General features: G+C 41.8%; 1 protein-coding gene across 2 annotated transcripts in view; it reads right to left on the bottom strand.

Moving 5' to 3' along the window:
• MAP2K5 (mitogen-activated protein kinase kinase 5) overlaps positions 1-19,038 on the bottom strand; it is a gene marked incomplete at its 5' end in the record, with an annotated part of 125,655 nt that extends 106,617 nt beyond the window's left edge. For both annotated transcript variants that reach the window (XM_080351354.1, XM_080351355.1), the window contains 4 exons: positions 3,681-3,750; positions 8,147-8,214; positions 12,946-12,994; positions 18,904-19,038. In XM_080351354.1, the coding sequence (XP_080207480.1) occupies positions 3,681-3,750; positions 8,147-8,214; positions 12,946-12,994; positions 18,904-19,038 (322 nt within the window). The remainder of the gene's footprint in view (positions 1-3,680; positions 3,751-8,146; positions 8,215-12,945; positions 12,995-18,903) is intronic.
• Positions 19,039-19,816: the final 778 nt, after the last annotated feature.

Below are 19,816 nucleotides of genomic sequence, written 5' to 3'. Positions count from 1 at the left end.
AAACACATCAAAATCCAGAAAACTGTTGGCTTAAATTATCAGAATCTTTTTGTAATTCAAATTAAAATCAATATCTTATGTCACTATATTTTCACGTTAGATTTTTTTTCTGGCGTTTAACAGAAATATTTGCAAGATGTATTTTGAAGGAATCGGCTGCCACACATCATGAATTAGTCACATTGTCAAAGGCAGACAGTTTGTTTTAAATGTGGAAAAACATGTCAGGGGCAACAGCAGTAAGTCTCCAGAAACTAAATACTGGATAAATGCAATTCCAAATGCCATATTTTGGACACAAACACAGCACGTTGTGATGTCTCGGTTTACAGAGGGATTGCTGCTTGAGGAGTGAGTGTTTTTCTGAAGTCTCTCAAACTACGTATCTCCTTGTTCCTCCATTCTGCGGATGTGCTTTTGTCAAATGTTAAAGCCACAAAGGCTTCGAGGTACAAGTTACAGACAGTTCCCATTTTAAACATACAAATGGTATGTTAAAGGGCCTGTCACCTGTGATTGATTGTCTGAGGAGGGACGAATTTGATTTTTCTCTTTCTCTAATGCACATGCATTTCACTTCAATTTTGACAGCAGGAAACGGAACTATTTATTAGTCAGAAGGACACAGATGATAGTTATTAAACACATCAGTTAGGGCCAAGCCACGGGAGAGATTAGCATGTGCATCTTAAAGAGGAAAAGTATTACGATACTGCGGGCATTAAAAAAAAAAAACAACCAGAAGACAATAAACTATTCTAAAATACATACATTTTTTTCTAATAGATTAAAATCATCATTTTGAGCTAACTTGAACTAACTTGAATTAAGATATTAAAAGAGTGGGTTTTATTATATATATTTGAATGGGTTTTATTACACATATTTGAATGGTATATTCACCTTGCATGCCACAGATAGGATATATAGAACAGACAGAATATATGTGTGCATGCACACATGTTGTTTATGTATATGTATACACAGAGGTTTATTTTCAGTATGAAGAATGAACTCTTGAGTCTTGCTACCTAAACAGCAACAATGCATTTTATTTTAAATAGACAAAATACCAATTTGTCCCCTTCAAGATCTTTCTATTATGAAATGAATACAGCACAGCCAAGGTAAGAAGATGGCACATGGACATTTACTACTGGCACGTTTTATGGCAAACAGGAGTTTTCAGAAGCTGACTGGAGAGAACAGCCGGGAGGATTCCCCAGAAGGAAAACAGGCAGGAAGGGAAAAGGACTCAAAAGGAGACTGGGCTTGCAAAAAAGCTCTTAAAAAGGGAAAACCTTAAATTACAGGCAGAAAAGCTGCAGGTTACTGATGGGGCTTTAAACTGCAGCGTGTAGAAAGACGAGACCAAGAAGGCATGAAAGAAAAGTGGTTGTAGTAACAAAATTTGGGATGTTCATTAGAGAGGCAGGACAAGAAGACAGGAAAAAAAAATGCAGAAAAGGGCATTTTGTTCACTATTGCAGAGGAGCAGCAACAGAACTTGGCAGTGGCCTGGGTACAAAGGGAGTGAAGAGCAGCTTTAAAGCTGCAACCTGGAAAGAACAGATGTTTCAATAAGGTGATTTGAAAAGATGAAACAGCAACTCAGCTCTGAAGCAATTCAGAGCAAGCAGCAAGCGACCTGCAAGGAAATACCCAGCAGATACGGGCGCAGTTGAGCCAATGGTGAAAAAGCAGAGATAATATATGGGGATTGTATCCTCAGCAGCACAGAGATGAATTCTGAATCTGTACAGTTGAAGAAGAATATCTTTGGGTGTAAAGGAGACAGAAAAAGAAGAAAGCAGCAGGAATCCACTTGGCTGGTTCTTCAACAATGACCCAAAAGGAGAATTGAAAGGAAAGTTAAGATCAATTTCTAAACTCAAAATTCCCCTTTAAACACTCAGGCACGCCACAACTTACCTAAACTCTTTGCTTAAGGGGAAAGATATCTAACTGCCTAGCATTTCCTAGAAGGGTTCCTCACCTAGGATCATCCACTCTATCTCCAAGCCACACAAAAGCCTAGCATTTTATTTCTTGTAAGCGGTGGTCAGTGATTTTAGACAGGTTGTACATCAGTAATTAAATGGCCTTCCACAGAAAGAGACAGGTCCAGGAGAAAGACCGAGACCTGCGCATATCAGCCTGGGAAGAGAGAAGGGGCAGAACGGAGCTTCCTCCATCACAGCCTGGGGAAGACAAGATGTTACTGCAGTCTTTCGTACTTAAAAGGGGCCTACAAGAAAGATGGGAACAGACTGTTGAGCAGGGCCTGTTGTGATAGGACAAGGGGTGATGGTTTTAAACTAAAGGATCGGAGATTCAGGCTGGACACGAGGAAGAAATTTTTTATGATGAGGGTAGTGAGAGCCTGGCCCAGGTCACCCAGAGGGGTGGTGGATGAACCATCCCCGGAGACATCCCAGGCCAGGCTGGACGGGGCTCTGAGCAACCTGAGCTGGTGAAGATGTCCCTGCTCATGGCAGGGGTGGCACTGGGGGAGCTGGAAAGGTCCCTTCAACACAAACCATCCTGTGGTTCTGTGATTGTGTCCTGCTGATTGCACCAGAGTCCTGCAGCTCAAACATCTGGGAGTCCCCCTCTCAATCCGACCCTGCTAGCCTGAGCCATTAAAAAAAAAATGTATATTTCCGTATTCCCTTTGAATCTGAGTCTCTTTTCCACAGGAGTGCACTAAACTACCAGGACAGCCAGCCTCCTTTTGAGACGCTATTAGCATGTGTTTGAGAAGGCGGTTGGTTAATTGCCCAATTCAAACTTCAGAGAGTTGTAAGTAATGGAAGTCTAGAATGTTTAATTGGGAAGCTCATAGTATGATTATTTGTATAATATCAGTTAAGTGAAAAGAGTTTAATTTTTAATTATTTCAATTAATTTATTGCTGGGAGATTTACTTGGAGAATTTAAACCTTATCTGTTTCATCAATTAAGAATCAGAGATTCAACGACTGGATGGCAAGAGCATCTGAATGAACCAGTGGAGTTACGTAACATATTAGTCTTTTTTTAACTATATTTGAGTTCCGAGGGAGCAGCGCATTCCCAAAAACCTAACGAGCTGCCTACAAATTTTTTGTTCAGGATGTAGATGACCTATTTTTTAATTGTCTCAGCCCACATAATTGATTACATCTCTGTCTGTTCAGGAGAACTATTAAAGCACTAGTGATCATTTTGATACCACTAAGTGCCCAAATCTCTAATAAAATATGTCACGTATTGAGCTGCTGTGACAGACATGTTCCCATGTTCAAAATGAACAATGACAGTCACATTCTCCAAATCTGTTAGACCGATTAATGGTATTAAAAGATCTTAACAAAACCCAAATTTTGTAGTACTGTAACCTTAAGTTATTCATCTGCTCTGGTTTGAATACATGCAGAACCACCACCAATGAGTTTTTTAAATGTACATAAATATGTACTATGCAAACTGATTCTTGTTAGTCTAATTTACTCCAGTAAATTAGCTATTTTATATGCAATAAATGTAGTTTTCTCTACGCTCTCCACAATAATGAATTCTTCTATCCAAATTAAGAGGTAAACATCATGTTATGTGCATTTAAACCTCCCGAAAACATAAGTGTTGATGAAACAGTTTACTGATATCATCATTGTTGATTAGAATTTGTTAAGCATTACCTCTTGGATATATCTGTAGAGGCTCTATTAACTGTCCATTTACTTGCTGTTCCATTACAGTGGAGTAATACTGCAAAGAGATTAAAGAAATAGATTACTCAGTAATGTACGAACAGTAGTAAGAGCACTTATGGATTGTTTAATTCATTTTTTTTTTTAATTGCCATAGTACACATCAGCTTTTAGAATGCTTTCTTACTATCTGCAGCTTCGCACAATGAAGTGGCACAGAGGAACGTGAGCTCCAGCACAGGGACCTGGTCTTGGCTCAGATAAGCGAGTTTTAGGCCCACCTGAAACATGGGAGTGCTTCAGAAGACTGAGCAAATGAAACATTTACAGCAAACACAGCAGCTGCCACACCTGGAGATGCTGGGAAAAACCAGTCAAACGTGGAAACAAAGAAACGTTGTAAACATAGTAAAGAAAAAAAAAGTGCAATTAGGAGAACTCCAAAGGAGGAAGGAATCTGGAAACTACCCAGGAACATGTGATGCTGAAGCGCAGCCAGGGCCGTATCCCACGTCAGAGATGTCACACGTTCCCCTGGCGTATAAATCTAATGCACAGCAGGGTGTGCAAAACTGCTCTGCAGGGACTGCGAGGAATGAGCTGGAGGGGGGAATGTTAAAGAAAGGCTCAAAATGGACAAAAAGGGGTGCAAGCGTATCTGAGAACGTCAAGACCCAGGAGGACAGAAAACATCTCATGTGGTGTGAGGGAGCCTGGAAAGCTCAAGGATGAGGACAAAAAACGGCACTAAATGAAGAATTAAATATTTGGATTAAATAAATCTAAACATCACAACCAGCCAATCTTGAGGCAGGATACAGACCGTGCTACGCGTTTACCGTCTATGACCCAGACGCCTCTCATCGCCATGTGTTAAATATCGAAAGCACATCACAAAACAACCACCGAACGCCTTTGAAGCAAACAGGCTGGCTGTGGGCCAGCTCTCCGTGGCATAAATCAGTGTAGCTCCACTGACTTTCATGCTAATTCTCACCAGCCCAGTGTGGTCTAATACTTTAGCGTGTCACTGTTACCGGCGTTCTGTGATACTATTACTCAAACTGGCAAGAATGGATGTCAACGAGAAAAAAAAAATTCTAGGTCTCTGTGGAATCAAACACATGTATTTTGCTCACATCAATGGCTTCCCATAGGGCAAGAATATTTTTACTTACGCAACTTAAAAGGGACAAAAGTTTATTAACTACCTAATGTTAAAGAGCACTTGTCTTTCCTCTTACAATGGGACTAAACACATGAACTACAGTAAGCAGATGTTACATGGGCACCATTGTCAATTCATGTGCAGAAGTTTTTCAGTGCTTCTGTTTTTCATGTTCACATCAACAGGAAGAAATTTCCTTTTTGAAGAAAATTGCTAAAGGTTTAAGGATCCATCTCCTGTGTGTACATCTCGTCCATCTGCTGCTAAAATCCCTTCCCTCATTAAAATCTCACCACAAGACTTTTGAGGGGGACATCTCATTCATATGAGTGTACAAACACATAAATCCATATATTAAATAACTGCATGACCCGTGTTCTCACTGTACTTACACACAGCAAAGCTACGCATTGCAAAATCCCACTCTTTGGAAATGATCAGGAGGTTTTTCAGGAGTCAAGACTATCCCATAGAATTATTTTGTATCGGGGGGTCATGAAAAACATGCCAAATCCTCCTCCCTGTCCTCACATCCCTTCACAAAAATGTGTCGCCTGTACCTAATAGTTGTGGAACTGTGCAAGAATCTGTTCCACCGGGGGCCAAAATTGCTTAAGAAAAACTTTTTAATTACCATTTCAGTAGTGGCATTCTATGACCTGAAGACATGTATATACACATTATAAACATATAGTACATAGTCTCTAGAATAATCAACTAAAAAAAACATACATGAGACCGTTTCCTGCAAAAAAACAAGTGGGGGAGAGAGAGGAAAAAAAACCCAACCACAGCCCTCTCCATTACTCAAGCAGTGATGACAAGTAAATGAAATATCAATCATGTAAGCTGTCAACCTTTTGGGACAGCAATAACTGTTAACAAGTAGGCTGGAAAAATTGTCTGAAAATGACTTGTCCTCCACACACGAGCATTTGAGGTTTCCACGGAAAATTAAGATGCCACTGGCTATTTGGAACATTGTTCAGGTAATCTTTTTAATGGAAAATTTGCCAGTTATTGATCCAGAGCATGTACCCCTTGCTTTCAGAAAGCTGCGAGCAACTTTCCAATCAGTGGCTGTCAAAAAATTACTGCCTTTTTATACCGATACAAGGCGACAGCTGAAGTGCAACTTCACCGCTGCTCTATGCCTGCCTGTAATTAACCGCAAGGCGCAACCCAAAAATAATTTTATTTACCATTCTACAATGTTTGCATAGGCACAGTACCAAGAATTTCTGCATATTCTAAAGTCCAGAACTGTCTGAAATGGCTTACTGTCAAATTTGAAATCCATAGAACTTAAATATAAGAGGTTGTGCAAGATTGAAAACATCTTCCCCAATTATAGTGTCCTATTTGCATGGAAAAGACCGGTATGATCAGGGAATTCTCTTCTTTTTTGTTCTTAAACTGAAAGAAAATCCTTTTATTTGGTTTTGGAGAATACTGGCAGAACTGGAAACAAACTGCGCCATGTCAAAATTCCTATAAATATTTAAGTAGCTGTTGGATCCTCCAAATATTTGTTGAAGGCCCTAAAATACTCAAAAATGAATATTTCTCTTCCCTGGTATATTATTCAAGATTACAGTAGATTCATTCCTTTTCTTGTAGGCTAAGAACACTTGTTTTCTTATAAACATATCCCAAATTGACACCTATAGGGTGTTAGAAAGTGAAACCATCAACGCAACACAAATAGAAAACTAGTTCAAAACTGAAGGGAAAATTTTCAGAGAAGAAAAGCTGCTGAAGCAGAAAGAAGTCATTTACAGACATCCCATAATTTTCAAGGGAAAGCAGAGTTGAGCAATCATAACTCTAATGTACTGAAACTTTAACAGTGAGCTTGGAAGCACAGCAGAAAGATGACCTTACAAAAGGCATGATTAATCTCATGACCGTGCCAGGAAAATTCAAGTTTTCCAGTTTAACAGCAAAAATGGCAGCAATTTTATAAGGTAAATTGAGAAATATAAGGAATTCCAGTGGGGAAGCATCACCAGTAATCCAGTTGTATGAAACAAAATAAAATAACTCAAACAAACACAAACTCCCTTGACTGCCACGAGATTTTTTTCTTACTTTCTTTCAGAAAAGCGTCTTATGCTATTGAATATCATACTTGTAATACAACGGTTTCTCTTCCTCTGGAAAGAAAACTGCACATGAAAGTGCCTTATTTAATGAATCTCTGGAGTTTCACAGAGATCAATCACCACCAGCTGGAACCTGAACTTCTTTCAGCCCAGGATTAAGTAACAGGCGATGACTAAAGTCTCTTTAAACCTGGGTCTACCAGGAGATTGCCAGGTGACGAACGTCTAGCCTGGGCCTTCACATGGCATTGCAGATACCAAAAGGAACAGAATTTCACTGAAGTCTGGAAAACACAAGCCCCTGTCCCACGAAACACGGATGGGTTTGATGCACTGAGTTCACACACCAAAACTACATTGTTTTGCCAAATTCTACTGTTCCAAGTTAGGGCCATTAACAGAGTGACAAGTGCACTTTATAAGGAATCAGCATTACATCTGCCTTAGAGAGAAAACACCCATTTGTTATTTTTTGCTTATCGATTCCATTTGAAATGAAATGCTAAATTATTTTTTTCACTTATATCTGCAACATGACAGACATACTGAAGCTATCTTCAAATTATTGTGTTTCAATAAGTAACTGCATGCTTTACTTCTGTAGCCAGATTTTATATTTATAGGTATCTAGACAGATTTTACACACATCCAGGTATATAAAGACATAGACAGACACACATATATCTCATACTAAAAACCAGAAAATACATCTTTAAATCCTCTATGAATATTGAGCCTGCAGCTACAATGAAACTCTTCTGTTAGGAGGGGTGAAACAGTCTCCAGATGAAAGTAGATTTTGAAAAATTTTTAGAGCCCAGGGGTTCATTTTTAATGAGCCGTTACTTTAAGTACTGCATAAAAAATACAAGAAATTGATAGTCCATTTAGCCTGCACTATACCTAATGCAAAAGTCATTAAGAGGCATTATTCTTAATGTTTATGATATGATCAGTAAGTGTACAAGTCTCTTTTTTTAAAAAGTCAGGCATGGCCATATATCTCGTGTGATGCAGTTTTTAAACACCTACACTTAATACAGGAATATTATACTGTGAACTTACTGCAGGAATATTGTACTGTGAACACTGCAGCTTGTGTTAACAACGATCAAATCAAAAATACAAGAACAGAAAATAATAATAATGAAAAATATCAGCATTTGTTATACTGTACCTACATAGGATAGCATGGCTTTCATTTCTTCATCACTTCTAACAGTAATTCGGTCACCATCCTCATCTTCATCTAACAAAGAAACAATGGAAGAAAACAATGGAAGTTTTAGTATGTAATGTTTTCAGCTCGACTTTTAGAAGTAGATAAAAATATGAAGAATGCATAAGCCAATTATATAGGCAACCAGGTACTCTGAAATAATAATGTATAATAATTTCAAGCATTGATTAAGTTTTGGCAGTTTCTTTCATCAGAAATACTAGAAATTTTTTAAAAAAAGAGTTTTACTCCCACCAAAACCTTCTGGTCTTACTGTCAACCCCACCTCAACTCACCTGCCCTGTGTCACGGTCCTCCCACCCCGTCCCCATCCCTGGGACAAGTCACAGACTTCTCTGCTCCTTCGTGACCCGGCAACGCTGACATAAAAACTCTCATCGGATGCAAATTTGCAACGTTTATAGAGATTCAGATGAATTTTGTGATCAGCCTGCATCTCTGTTCATCGCATGGGCGAAGAGGCAGCAGGAGCAGCATCGCCCGGGAATGGAGGTTTCACGGTGACAAACATGGGGACAAGGGACTTGTGGCACTAAGAGGCTGCTTCAGCACCCGTGGAAAGGGAGCAAGATTCTGCTCCAGCAGAGCAAAGCGCTCGCAAAGAATTATTAACATGAAGACGTGCAGGACGAATAGACTTTCCAAAGACATACGGTGGGATTTGGCAGGTGCAGATTTACCAGGGGCGCTCAATCCCCCCCATTAGCACCAGCTCCAGTGTCACAAATGGTGGGTGCTGAGATATCTCGTGTGGTTCCTTCACCCTGTCTGGGCCCGGTCCCCATGCAAAGCTCGCACGGTGTCACCGACAGGACAGCTGTGCCAGGGGGGCAATGGGGCCCTCACCTCCAAATCAGCTACAAAATGTAATTTCTTTTTATTGCTCTAGCTTTGGGGGAGAAGGGAGGGCTTAATGATCTGTCTCCAGTTCTTGCCTGCTGCAATTTAAATATCCTCCTTAAATACTTATTAAAAAAAACAAAAACAAAAACAACACAAAAAACCAAAAACCAAACACAGGAGGCACATTGGTGTACACCCCAGTTTTACATTTTTGGTTTTGTTTGTTTTTCTGAGGGTGGTGGATTTGTTTGTTTGGTTTTGTGTTTTGTTGCTGTTAGCTTTTGTTTTCCCCCCCCTGCTTTGGAGAGGGAGTTCTTTATAAATAAAACAATCACAGAACATCCAACCAATCCCAAAGAATGGCTGACAAATTCACACCCTTTTTGGCCAGAAAAGATCTACTGCAGGAATCTCGAGCACACAAGCCCCTGAGAGTTGGGATATTTAAAATGCCCCAGACACCCACCTCTTCCTGAAAACTGCTGTGATTCAGGACACATCCACACAAGTGAGGACGGACGGAGCAGAGCAATCCTGCCCGTGCTCCAAGCTGCAAGTGAGCAGGTCCAAAAGCCGCTCTGCCCGACCTAACATGCGCTGGGACACCACAGAGCAACACACACACCGCATTTCAAATGCCTATTAAATATTGAAATACATGGAGATGAGCTGGTGCATTTGTATGGTGTCAGGATCAGAGCAGTCCGTCTGTCTGTCCGTCCCATGTCTATAGACATACTGTGATATATGCGGTCTCTGCAATCGCAGTCCCTACGTGTTACATCAGCACCAAAAAGTGCTGTGATGCCCTTGGATGAAAACTCACTCTTGCTCCTAGCTATGCACAAGAATCTGGGAAGGGATCTGAGTCAACACATTAAAATTATCCACGAAAAGGAGTTTGATTGCTTTGCCTCTGAGAAGCTTGCAGGTAATTTCTAGGCTATAAGGAAAAAAAAAAAAAGCGAAGTAATGCAAAAAGAACAAATCAACAAGAGAAATCAGAGAAAAAGGTAACATAAACCTCTTGGAATTACACTTTAAAAATGTAGTGGAAGAGACCTATGGGACACAGAGGAACTGGATAGAACTGTTACATCCTACAAGAGCCTCGTCTTGTGGAAATTTAACTGGTGAACCGCCAGATTGTTACAACTACTTGCTGGGGTTGCCAGCCTGCAGCGAGTCACGAATGATGAAAAGATTAAGAAGAATTAGTGGATGGAAACTGAATTGCTTCCTTGCCTGGAAATGTTTTAGGGAGAAAGAGGGAGGAGCTGTAAAACCGCTGCCTGGCCCAAACCCAAGTCCCCATTGCAGCGCTGAACGGGGTAAGAAAGGCAGAAGCAGCAGCTGTTGGAACAGTGAATGCAACAAATGCTGCGAATCAACAAGAGGGATCAGAGTAAAATGCAGAAGAGAGGAAACATATGACAGAGAGAGATGAATATATGGAGATAAAAGCCATTAAATGTACTTGGCTTGAGGGAATAGACTGAGCTGGGAGCACCAAAAGAGGGGGGTGGGGGAAAAGTGGAAAACTCTTAGAGCCCACTTACAAAATGTTTATAAATATCAACCCTTATTCATTTAAAATTATTAAGAAATTAACTCTGAAGTTCTCAGAATTGCAAAATTTCTGAAGAGAATAAATTAATAATAGGTTGACGAAAAGGCAGGAAAAAGCCAAAAGGCATTAAAAAAGGCAAACCTAAACCAGCCAGGCAATGCTTGCAAAGAGCAAAACCAGAAGAAAACCTCCCTCGTATCTGCGCAGAGATCCCTTGCCACCCTACCAGGACATTTCAGCAGAGCCCAAACCCGAACTAGATACAAACACACGGGCCCAGAAAGATTTCCAGGCTCCTCTGCTCGCCTAGAGCACAGAACACGATTTTCCAGCACATTAAGGAAGCAAAAGTAGAACAACAACAACAAAAAAATCCTACGTACTGGCTGGATTTTGCTAATGTCACTTAAAATGGAGGAAGAAACCCTTGCAAGATACCAAACAGAGTGCAGCAGATGGCGAACAAATATTATGAAGCAATCTTCGCAAAATCTGCAGCGTGTCACAAATATAGAAAATGGCAGAGTTTGGAGAAAAGGATCATAACAGGCCATATGTTGTGAGTGATTTGAGCTGTAGCGATGTGTAATACGACGGTAAAATCCACATAAAGGTCCAAGAGTAGGAGAACTGCAGCCCCAGGTAGGAGCCGCGATGGCTGGTTCACTGTAGATAACAATAACTGAACAAACGGCGGAGCAGCCTGCGCGGGATGGCAATTACCCACAGCTGAAGAAGCAACAAAGCAGGTGAGAACAAAGCTTAAATCGCTAAAATCCAGGCACTTGATATGGAAAAAGTAACCAGGAAAAAAATCACGCATCAATATACATAACATATTTTAGATGCCAGTTAAATGGCAGGGGAAATGGGTTTGTGCAGATGTAAATGGCAGACTAGAGACATGAGCTGAAAGCACAGAAGCAGATGTTAGAAGACACGACGATATAAGTATTTCCAGGAAAAGTTCTACACATGGTACCATTAATATGGGCTACTGCCCTGATTGCAGCGACTGCTACTGGTGCATGAAGTTCAACCAAAGCTAATGTGTGATGTGGGAGGTATGGAAAACAAAATATTAACAAATCATAAAAAAAAAGAACAAAGAATGGCATGCTCTGGAGCCTGGTTTTGCTCAGGTCTCTTTAGAAAGTCTTGTTTTAAAAAGCAGGGCGGGAGAAACGTTGAGGCTATGGAGAAATAACACTTATAATCTCCATTCTTAGGTTGCTGGTGTTTTAGGAAAACACTAACATGAAAAAGAATAAAAAGCACTAAATGGTACTTTAAGGACCATAAAGCAATATCTCATTTGATTATCTACATGCAGAATTATCTATAAAGCTCTAAAAATATGGAGCATTGCTAATAAGATTGCGAGGTCCTATCTCGTCATATCTGCTCTCTCACCTTCAGCATCGCTACCTGACTCGTGTAACACTCCCAGTCCCCTCCAGCACCTTCTTACTATTTCATCTCTATCAAAGCAAAACAGTTACATAGAAAAAAAATAATAAATAAACATCAAAAGGGAACAGTAGGAGCCCTCTGCACTTGGAGAGAATGCTACTTGGTATCTTATCCCCTTAGACACAGATGTCTGACTCGCCTTTGCAGCTTATTGTTCTCCAGATAGGACAATCCTCCAGGAATCCCCTCAAAACTCAAAATAAACAGGGTTCAAAGAACAGAGCAAAAATAGATCTTAGCAGATATAAGCCTAAACCTGCACTAACAATCACCGAGAGCTTCCCTAACTCGGCAAAAACACAACACAACCCCCTTCATGAGGTGCAAGTGCCACCATGGACACCCACAACCGATGGCTTTTTCTGCTTCGGCCCAGCAGAAGAAAAAACGGCAAAAAAACGCAAACTAAACCCACAGCAGTCAAAACCCAGACATCTGTTCCAGTGAACGGAAACATTAATTTCTAATATGCTGCTATATTCGGTACAAAATCTGGATGTTGTACCGTATTTCTGTAGAAGCTGCTGCTCTTTTGGTTTCTTCCAGTGGAGGATTAAAATTTTAAACTTAGACCTACAGGTACTTTATACTTTTCATTTAATTTGAGCAATATAATTGCAGTGAGGAGCCAGAGCACGGTAAGGTCATGCTGGTAATTAAAGCTATATTGTAGAAATATGCTCATTCAAGATGTGATTAAATAATAAAATATTGCTTACTTCAGTATCATCATTAAATTTGCATTAATGCATAAATATTTAACTGTAATGTATAATGAACATAAACATTATTTATTTAAAAAATGACAGCTCTATAACGTGACAAAGGAGACAGTTTATACAAGTCATACTTACACTCAAATGCTGTTGTCGTTGCATCTGGCAAAACTTGACCGATGACATCCTAAAATGTAAAGAAGAATGAGCTATATATCAAATGGGAAATGCCTGAGATGATTTAGAGTAAATCACCTTAACTGGTCCCCAGTGCAGGCAGAAGATTTGAAGTCCTGTTGCTCACCACTACCCCGAAATTACAAACCTTTAATACACAATACAAATCAGTACAAATCATGGTGCTCTTCTCCTTCCTCTCCAGGCTACCTTCAGGAAAAACTGTTTTCTTTCTAAATAACTCAATCATAAATGCAAATAAGTCAGTGTCATCTGTTCTTGCAGTTTAAAGAATTGATTTTGACCATAGGTTACAGAAAAACGCATATTAACTCATTGAGGCAAGTCATAAAACCAGAGGTTTTTTTACTTGAGAAAGCACATTTTCTCCCTCAGCCCTTCTGCTTAAATCACTCCAACTCCTCCTTGCCACCTCCAAAAAACTGCCCTGGTCCTCCCTCCCATCACAACATAACCTCATCTCATGGCTCCATTCCCGCTTGCAGCTCCTGAATAGCCGAATTTAGGGCTCAATTAAATACAGGAGCTGCGAGATTGAAGGCATTTTTGCTGTTTCCACCCCAGAAGTGTCAGTGACATGGTGGGACCAGCAGCTGCACGGAGCAAAACATTCCTCTCCACGCTGGAAAGTTTGCGGGACTCTTTATCATTCTTAATTGTGATTGAAACTTCTTCAAAACTTGGTGGATGGATTCAAATACAATGGCTGCCTTGGGAAAAATAAGGTTAAAATACCTAAAGGAGTGGAAGTATGAAGCTATAGGGCAACCGCAGCCTCGGCTGGATCGCTGTCTTAGGGGAGGTGTGAGCTGCACATCCGCAAACCCATTACAAAACACACTTTAATTTTTTCCTTTTTTTCCTTTACATAAAGCATTTACTCAAAACTCAGTGAAAGAAAAATCTCTGCTCAGACTGAAATCATCGCGACCTCGCAGCGTATCTGCTGCTGTCAGCCCTCGCGAGGCTGCAATATGTCATGTCAGGGCACGGCAGAAACGCACAGCGTGGGTTTTCTTCTTCCTGCTGCCTCCTTTCAGACAATCTCTCCACTGACAGTGTCACAAAGTGATTAGAAATTAATGAGCACCAGTATTTATGGCAGTACATACCCTGTGAGCATCTCGGGGTGCTAAGCACCCTCCTGTATCAAAGCTTTAGTGATCGCTGCCCTGTCACTTTTGTTTTCTCTATTTTTTTTCATTTAGTCTAAACCCAGGAAATTAAACATTCTGTGCAACGTTAAAGAGACTCAATTAATACAATGAGAAAGCAGGAAAAGCAGCCTCAAGATTTCCACACAGCTAACTGAAACAAATAGCACTTCTAAAACTTTTTCTTCTGGTACTTTCATTTCAGATGCTAAAATAAATCAATAGTAATTGAAACTATTAATTGTATACAAAAAGACAAAAGATATGCAAAACAGGTTACCTAATGAATCTACCAATAGAGATTGCAAGCTTGTGGAGCTGAAAATAAGGCGGAGGAATAAAAATGTTGTCAAATTAACACAAACTCTTCCGTTTTGATACTTGTACAGGGTTTGAGAGCTCCGTCAGTCCTCTGCCAACAGCCAGGCCAGTTGGACCCTCTGGCCCTAACACGAAATTAAAGTTTTGCCTAAACAGAAGACTGTGCTGTTAACTAATTATTCCTAAATCGGTTTAGTTAAACATTGCAAATTCCTCAGCAAACACACTTCAATGGTGTTAGATTTAAGCCACCTGTAAAACACTTTTATTATGTGGGCACACAGATGCTTCCACTAAATGGATTAAAAAAATGTTATCAGAAAAGGACCCCAGTTTTGGGGTATTCATGAACTGTATTTAAGAAGTGGGTGATAAATTATTTTATATTTATTTTTTCCTATTCAGAGTAACCTTTTCTGTATATTGAGATTCTTTAAAATGAGTGATAACCAAGTACATGAGTTTAAGAACTATATTTAGCATTAAGACGAGTTACGGTGTAAATAGTTTAAAATAAAACCCTACCAATGGTCACAAAAACTTTGCAGCTTTCAGAATCTCTATTTAATAGATGCACCTGAGAAAAGCGTACCTTACAGGAGCTGAGAGGGAAATCACAACATTGTGCTCCTGTTACCATATATTATTTTTATCACCTACATACAACTTCTATGCTCAAACACTGAGCAGACCTCTCAGTGACCCGAGCTTAAAGGATTACTCTAAATTTCAACAGATTACGCGTGACAATTTTTTACTATCACAACAGAGACCATAAGCAATAAAATACTACGACTTGCAGACACTGTTCAAGTGGGTTCACAGACACAGCAGCTTCTGTTTTAACGTACAAAAGTGAAAAGCCTCTAACAATGAAAAGAAAAATCAAGAAACAGCAGCTGAAGCAAGAACTCCAAATCTGCTCTCTACAAGAGCTGTGGAGCACTTTTTTGGAGCAAGAAAGCATAAATGTGAAAGCAACACTTTAAACAACAGTGTAAATACTGAAATCATGGCCCTCAGTCTCATTTCTGTTCAAACTTGTTTTATCTCAGTATGACATCATGGAGTTATCCTGAATTAACACCAAGTGCTTAAATACTCTGGTGACAGCAAACGAACCTAGACAGCCTGATGAAAAAAAAACAACAAAAAAACTCATTGTAATTTCTTGAGTGGTGTCTTTAAAACAAATCTGTTTACTGGTAACTTGCAGGTCTGCAAAGCTGATACACACAGAGCATATCTAAAGTGACATTATGAAGAGCAGCTCTTAGCACCCAGTTTAAGAAGGTAATCCAGAAAATGCCCAAAGTAAAGCACAGAAGTAGCACCGCTTCCATGGGTTAAGTATTGTCCTACAATGTCAAGGCCAAGCACTGGCACCAACCAACCTGTGGGTATCAGGATTTCTGTAATACCTGTAAAGGCCCCTTCAAGAGACAGAATTAGAACAGCTGAAAATTAAGAACTGAGTCATTTTTTTCCCAGAAAGGGCTGTTGGGCATTGGAACAGGCTGCCCAGGGCAGTGCTGGAGTCACCATCCCCGGAGGGGTTGAACAGACGTGGAGATGAGGTTCTCAGGGACATGGGGTAGTGCCAGGGGTGGAGGAATGGTTGGACTCGATCGTAAAGGTCTTTTCCAACCAAAATGATCCTGTGATTTAGTGCATAAACCATTGCACTGAGCATCAGACTCCTGACTCCAACATGTTATGCTATGGTTGCAGACAGAATATTTGGCAACTCCACACCACAGCTTCTTCTCTGAAAAAGGGAGATGGAAATAACCTTGCACACCAGCCTGAGATGCTGCAAGGCTACACTCATTTGCATTCACAAGGTTGTTGACACCTCTGGGATGCTAAGTTAACAAAAACCATGTTAAAAAAAAAATCCTGCTCCTCTCAAAGATAATTTCATGACCCAGGTCAGACCCACGTCTGCAGAGGAACTGGGTGACCTGAACCACAGGTGATCTGTGGCAGCTGCATCTGCTCAAAACCACCATTAACGCAGTGATCTCAACCTGCACCATGTACAAGAGTAAACAGCACATGTGGGCACCCACCTGCTGTTTTTCTCCATAGGGCTCTGATAAATGAACAACTGAGCAAGGGTTCACTCCTCGCTCCACCGGCTGGGCCGCGAGGGCCTACAGCACAGGCAAGGGACACCACCAAACATTTTGTGGCTGCGTGCAACGTCCTACACAAACATCACAGAAGACTGGGAAGAACATCGACAACTGCTGAATGTGAGGATAATGACAGAAACTGGGATTTTGTAAGAAAACCAGAAACATACACGCCTGTCATGTTCCACCAGCCTCCACTGACTGGAGAAACTACTACCTATGTCACAAAATATGAAGCTCAACCTGCTTATAACTGGAGAAATACATTTTTAAAAGTCCCGTAGATCTGTTAGATGGCTGCAAACAAATAACTAAATTGAGCATCAAAATTGTGTGCAGAGGGGGAAAAAAATCAGAAACCTCTTTCCTCAATTACTTCGATCGTGATGGAGAACAAGACAAGCATTATGTCAGAACTACTTCAACGTCTGTACTATTGTACCTCTGCTTATTCGAGATGTGGCTCCAAAAGGCACGCTGTCTCTTAGCATTGTATCCGAGCTGAACACACAGGTTCATTTTAACTTCAGGTCAAAAAGCCACATGCTGGCCCCAGCTGCAACCTGACGGAGCAGCCACAGGAACTACAAGAAAAGCTGCAGGTGCAGAGCAAGATACGGTCTGACCACCGAGTTGCAGCTGTGCTGCCTGAAGCCCTTACTACAGCTTTACACACAGGTCCCCACACCCCCCCTGCCACCCCAAACAAGGACTCCTGGAGCACCTGAAGGGCCAGCACCTTGTAGGGCCACAGCCTCAAAGTAAACGCCACATGCAGTTTAAGCTTAAGCAGCTCTTTTCTTCAACCCACTTGTTAATGAGTCTACACAGGTGGAGTTTAAGGCCCAGGCTGCTTTGATTCTGAAGAAACAAGGATGAAAACCAAAAAACAGAATGGTTTTGCAAAGCCATGACCTCAACCTGACAACATTTCTCTATTTACTTTTAATTAATACAACCAAACTTAATTTTTCAATAATTCTAAAACACCAAAGGATAATCCACACATCAGCAATTATCTCACTTTATTCTGGAAAAAGAGGAAAACGTGAAGCAGAATGTGGAGTAAATCTGGCTCAGATTTGTGTCACTTGTCTTTAGGATTGAGCAGGTTGTCCCCAGCTGGCTGTGTGACCACTGGAAACTCACAGCCATCTCCAAGGGAAAACCGCTCCTCCATCTGCCAAAAGTTCTGCTCCTTCTCCTCCATCTACAGAAAGTCTTGGATAATGCTAAACATTAGGAAGAATGAAATCTGGAACACCTGCCATCCGCTCCAATTACCTCTGAAGTCTTCTATAGGCCCAACATTGAACATTTTCCAGCAAATCAATCCCTTAATCCTCATATCTTCTCAGTAAAATGCACCACATTGAAAGAGATCAGGAGAATCTCTCTCCAATATTAACAGAAAAATTTAAATACACACATGATCTGTGGCATAGGAAGATTTTTCTTTTGAGAAATAGGGGCACACAGAGTCTCTAGCTGAAATGTGTTACGTATGAAAGATGATGGGATCCTGAAGAAAATAAGTATGACCTGCACACCACGATTAGATTTTTCTTTACGCTAAGGCTGCAATTAAGAAGCAACAGTGAGTGGGATAAATATCCACTGCCATTTCTGAGTAAACAGAGGATCCTCATATACTTGATGTGCAGATGGGGATAAAATAACTCAAGCAGGGGCTGAGGGCAGCTCAGGGCAAGGAAAATGCAGCAAACCCATAGCACAGCAACGCACGAGATCATCAAAAGCAAGAACATCCACAGCCCATGTGTAAAGCCCAAAGTTACCATGCCCGAACCAGGGAGGCACTGTTGATAATTTCCAAGTGACAACTTTTTGGATCACCCCGAAGCGATGCCCATGGCCCTCGGTGTTACCGCACTCGGAGGAACCGACCCTCAGAGGGTCTGGGACCATCGCTCTGCACCTCGAGTCCTGCTGACAACCCACCGAGAGCAAAACCAGCCCGTGGTGCAGCACCGGTACCAGCCCCCAACCCCGAGGGCACCGACCCAGCCCCAAACTCCTCATTTTCGTCATCTCTAGAGTCACTTGCCCATTAAAACTTTCAGTTAGCATAAAGCCCATCCCTGAAAAAAAACAATCAAACAAACAAACAAAAAAAACCACTAAAACCAACAACACCACCTTTCGCCTTCCAGGGCGGTTTTTTGTTAGCACTGTCCCCACCCGACCCGGGTGACCGCTCGGTGCTCACGGAGCCGCAGACCCCGCGCAGCGTCCCCGTCCCCTCTCTGGGCACCGGGACCCACCAGCACGTCCCTGAAGAGCAGCTGAGGAGCCGAGTGAACGGTCCAGTCGACAGCCCCGCCGTCGGGGATCTTGATGCGGATGACCAGCGCCTGGCTCTCCATGGCGCGGGAGGGGCCGCAGAGCAGCCAGAGCATCCCCGCCCCGCCGGGCTCACATGCTGCGGCGGGGCCTGGGGCTGCTCGGTGGGGCCCGGGGCTCCTCGGCTGGGCCCGGGATGTGCCGCCCCGCCTCGCCCACAGGAAGGACTCGCTGCTCCGGAACCAAAACGGAGGGGCCGGGAGGAGGGAGACATGGAGGAGGAGAAGAAGGAAGGGGAGGAGGGATCGGAGGCGGCGCCATGTTGGGGGAGGAGGCGCCCTCAGCGCTGTGACAGCCCGGGGAGCGGGAACCGCCTGAGGAGCTGAGAAGGACCGATTTTATTATCCCCCCCCCCCCCCCCCCCGCACTTATTATGCCTTCTACTTGTAACAGGAAACTCACTGTTGAGACAGCAGAGTCAGGCCTGGATTCCTGCGTTAACTAAAGAGCGTGCAAAGTCCTCAGTGCTGCCCATCTTCAAAATGCAGAGTATTGAGTTGTCCAGTAACAGCTTCTCCTTAAGGACTCATGGAGTGTTTCTCCTCAGGTTATCCAATCTAACACAGAAAAACATATACGCTAAGAAACCCGTGCCACAGTCCATACACCCCTGCCCAGGCCCTCCCAGTAGGACACAACGCAAACCAGTCCCTTGGGTACCGTGGCAGGGCTGCTCTGTGTTCTGCTCGTTACTGGAATATCCAAACATCGGTATTAATGTGCTTTAAGCAGTTTTGTCAATAGCCAATAGCTTTTATCTGTCTCTAAATCACAGAACACTCCCCTAAATATCTCCAGTGCTGATGTCAAGGTTAAATTCTTCCATCAAAGTCT

This window comes from Nesoenas mayeri (genome assembly GCF_963082525.1).
Source record: "Nesoenas mayeri genome assembly, chromosome: 11".
In the NCBI taxonomy this organism is placed as follows: domain Eukaryota; kingdom Metazoa; phylum Chordata; class Aves; order Columbiformes; family Columbidae; genus Nesoenas; species Nesoenas mayeri.
Note: the sequence above shows the minus strand (reverse complement) of the source record. Positions and strands in the feature narration are given on the sequence as shown.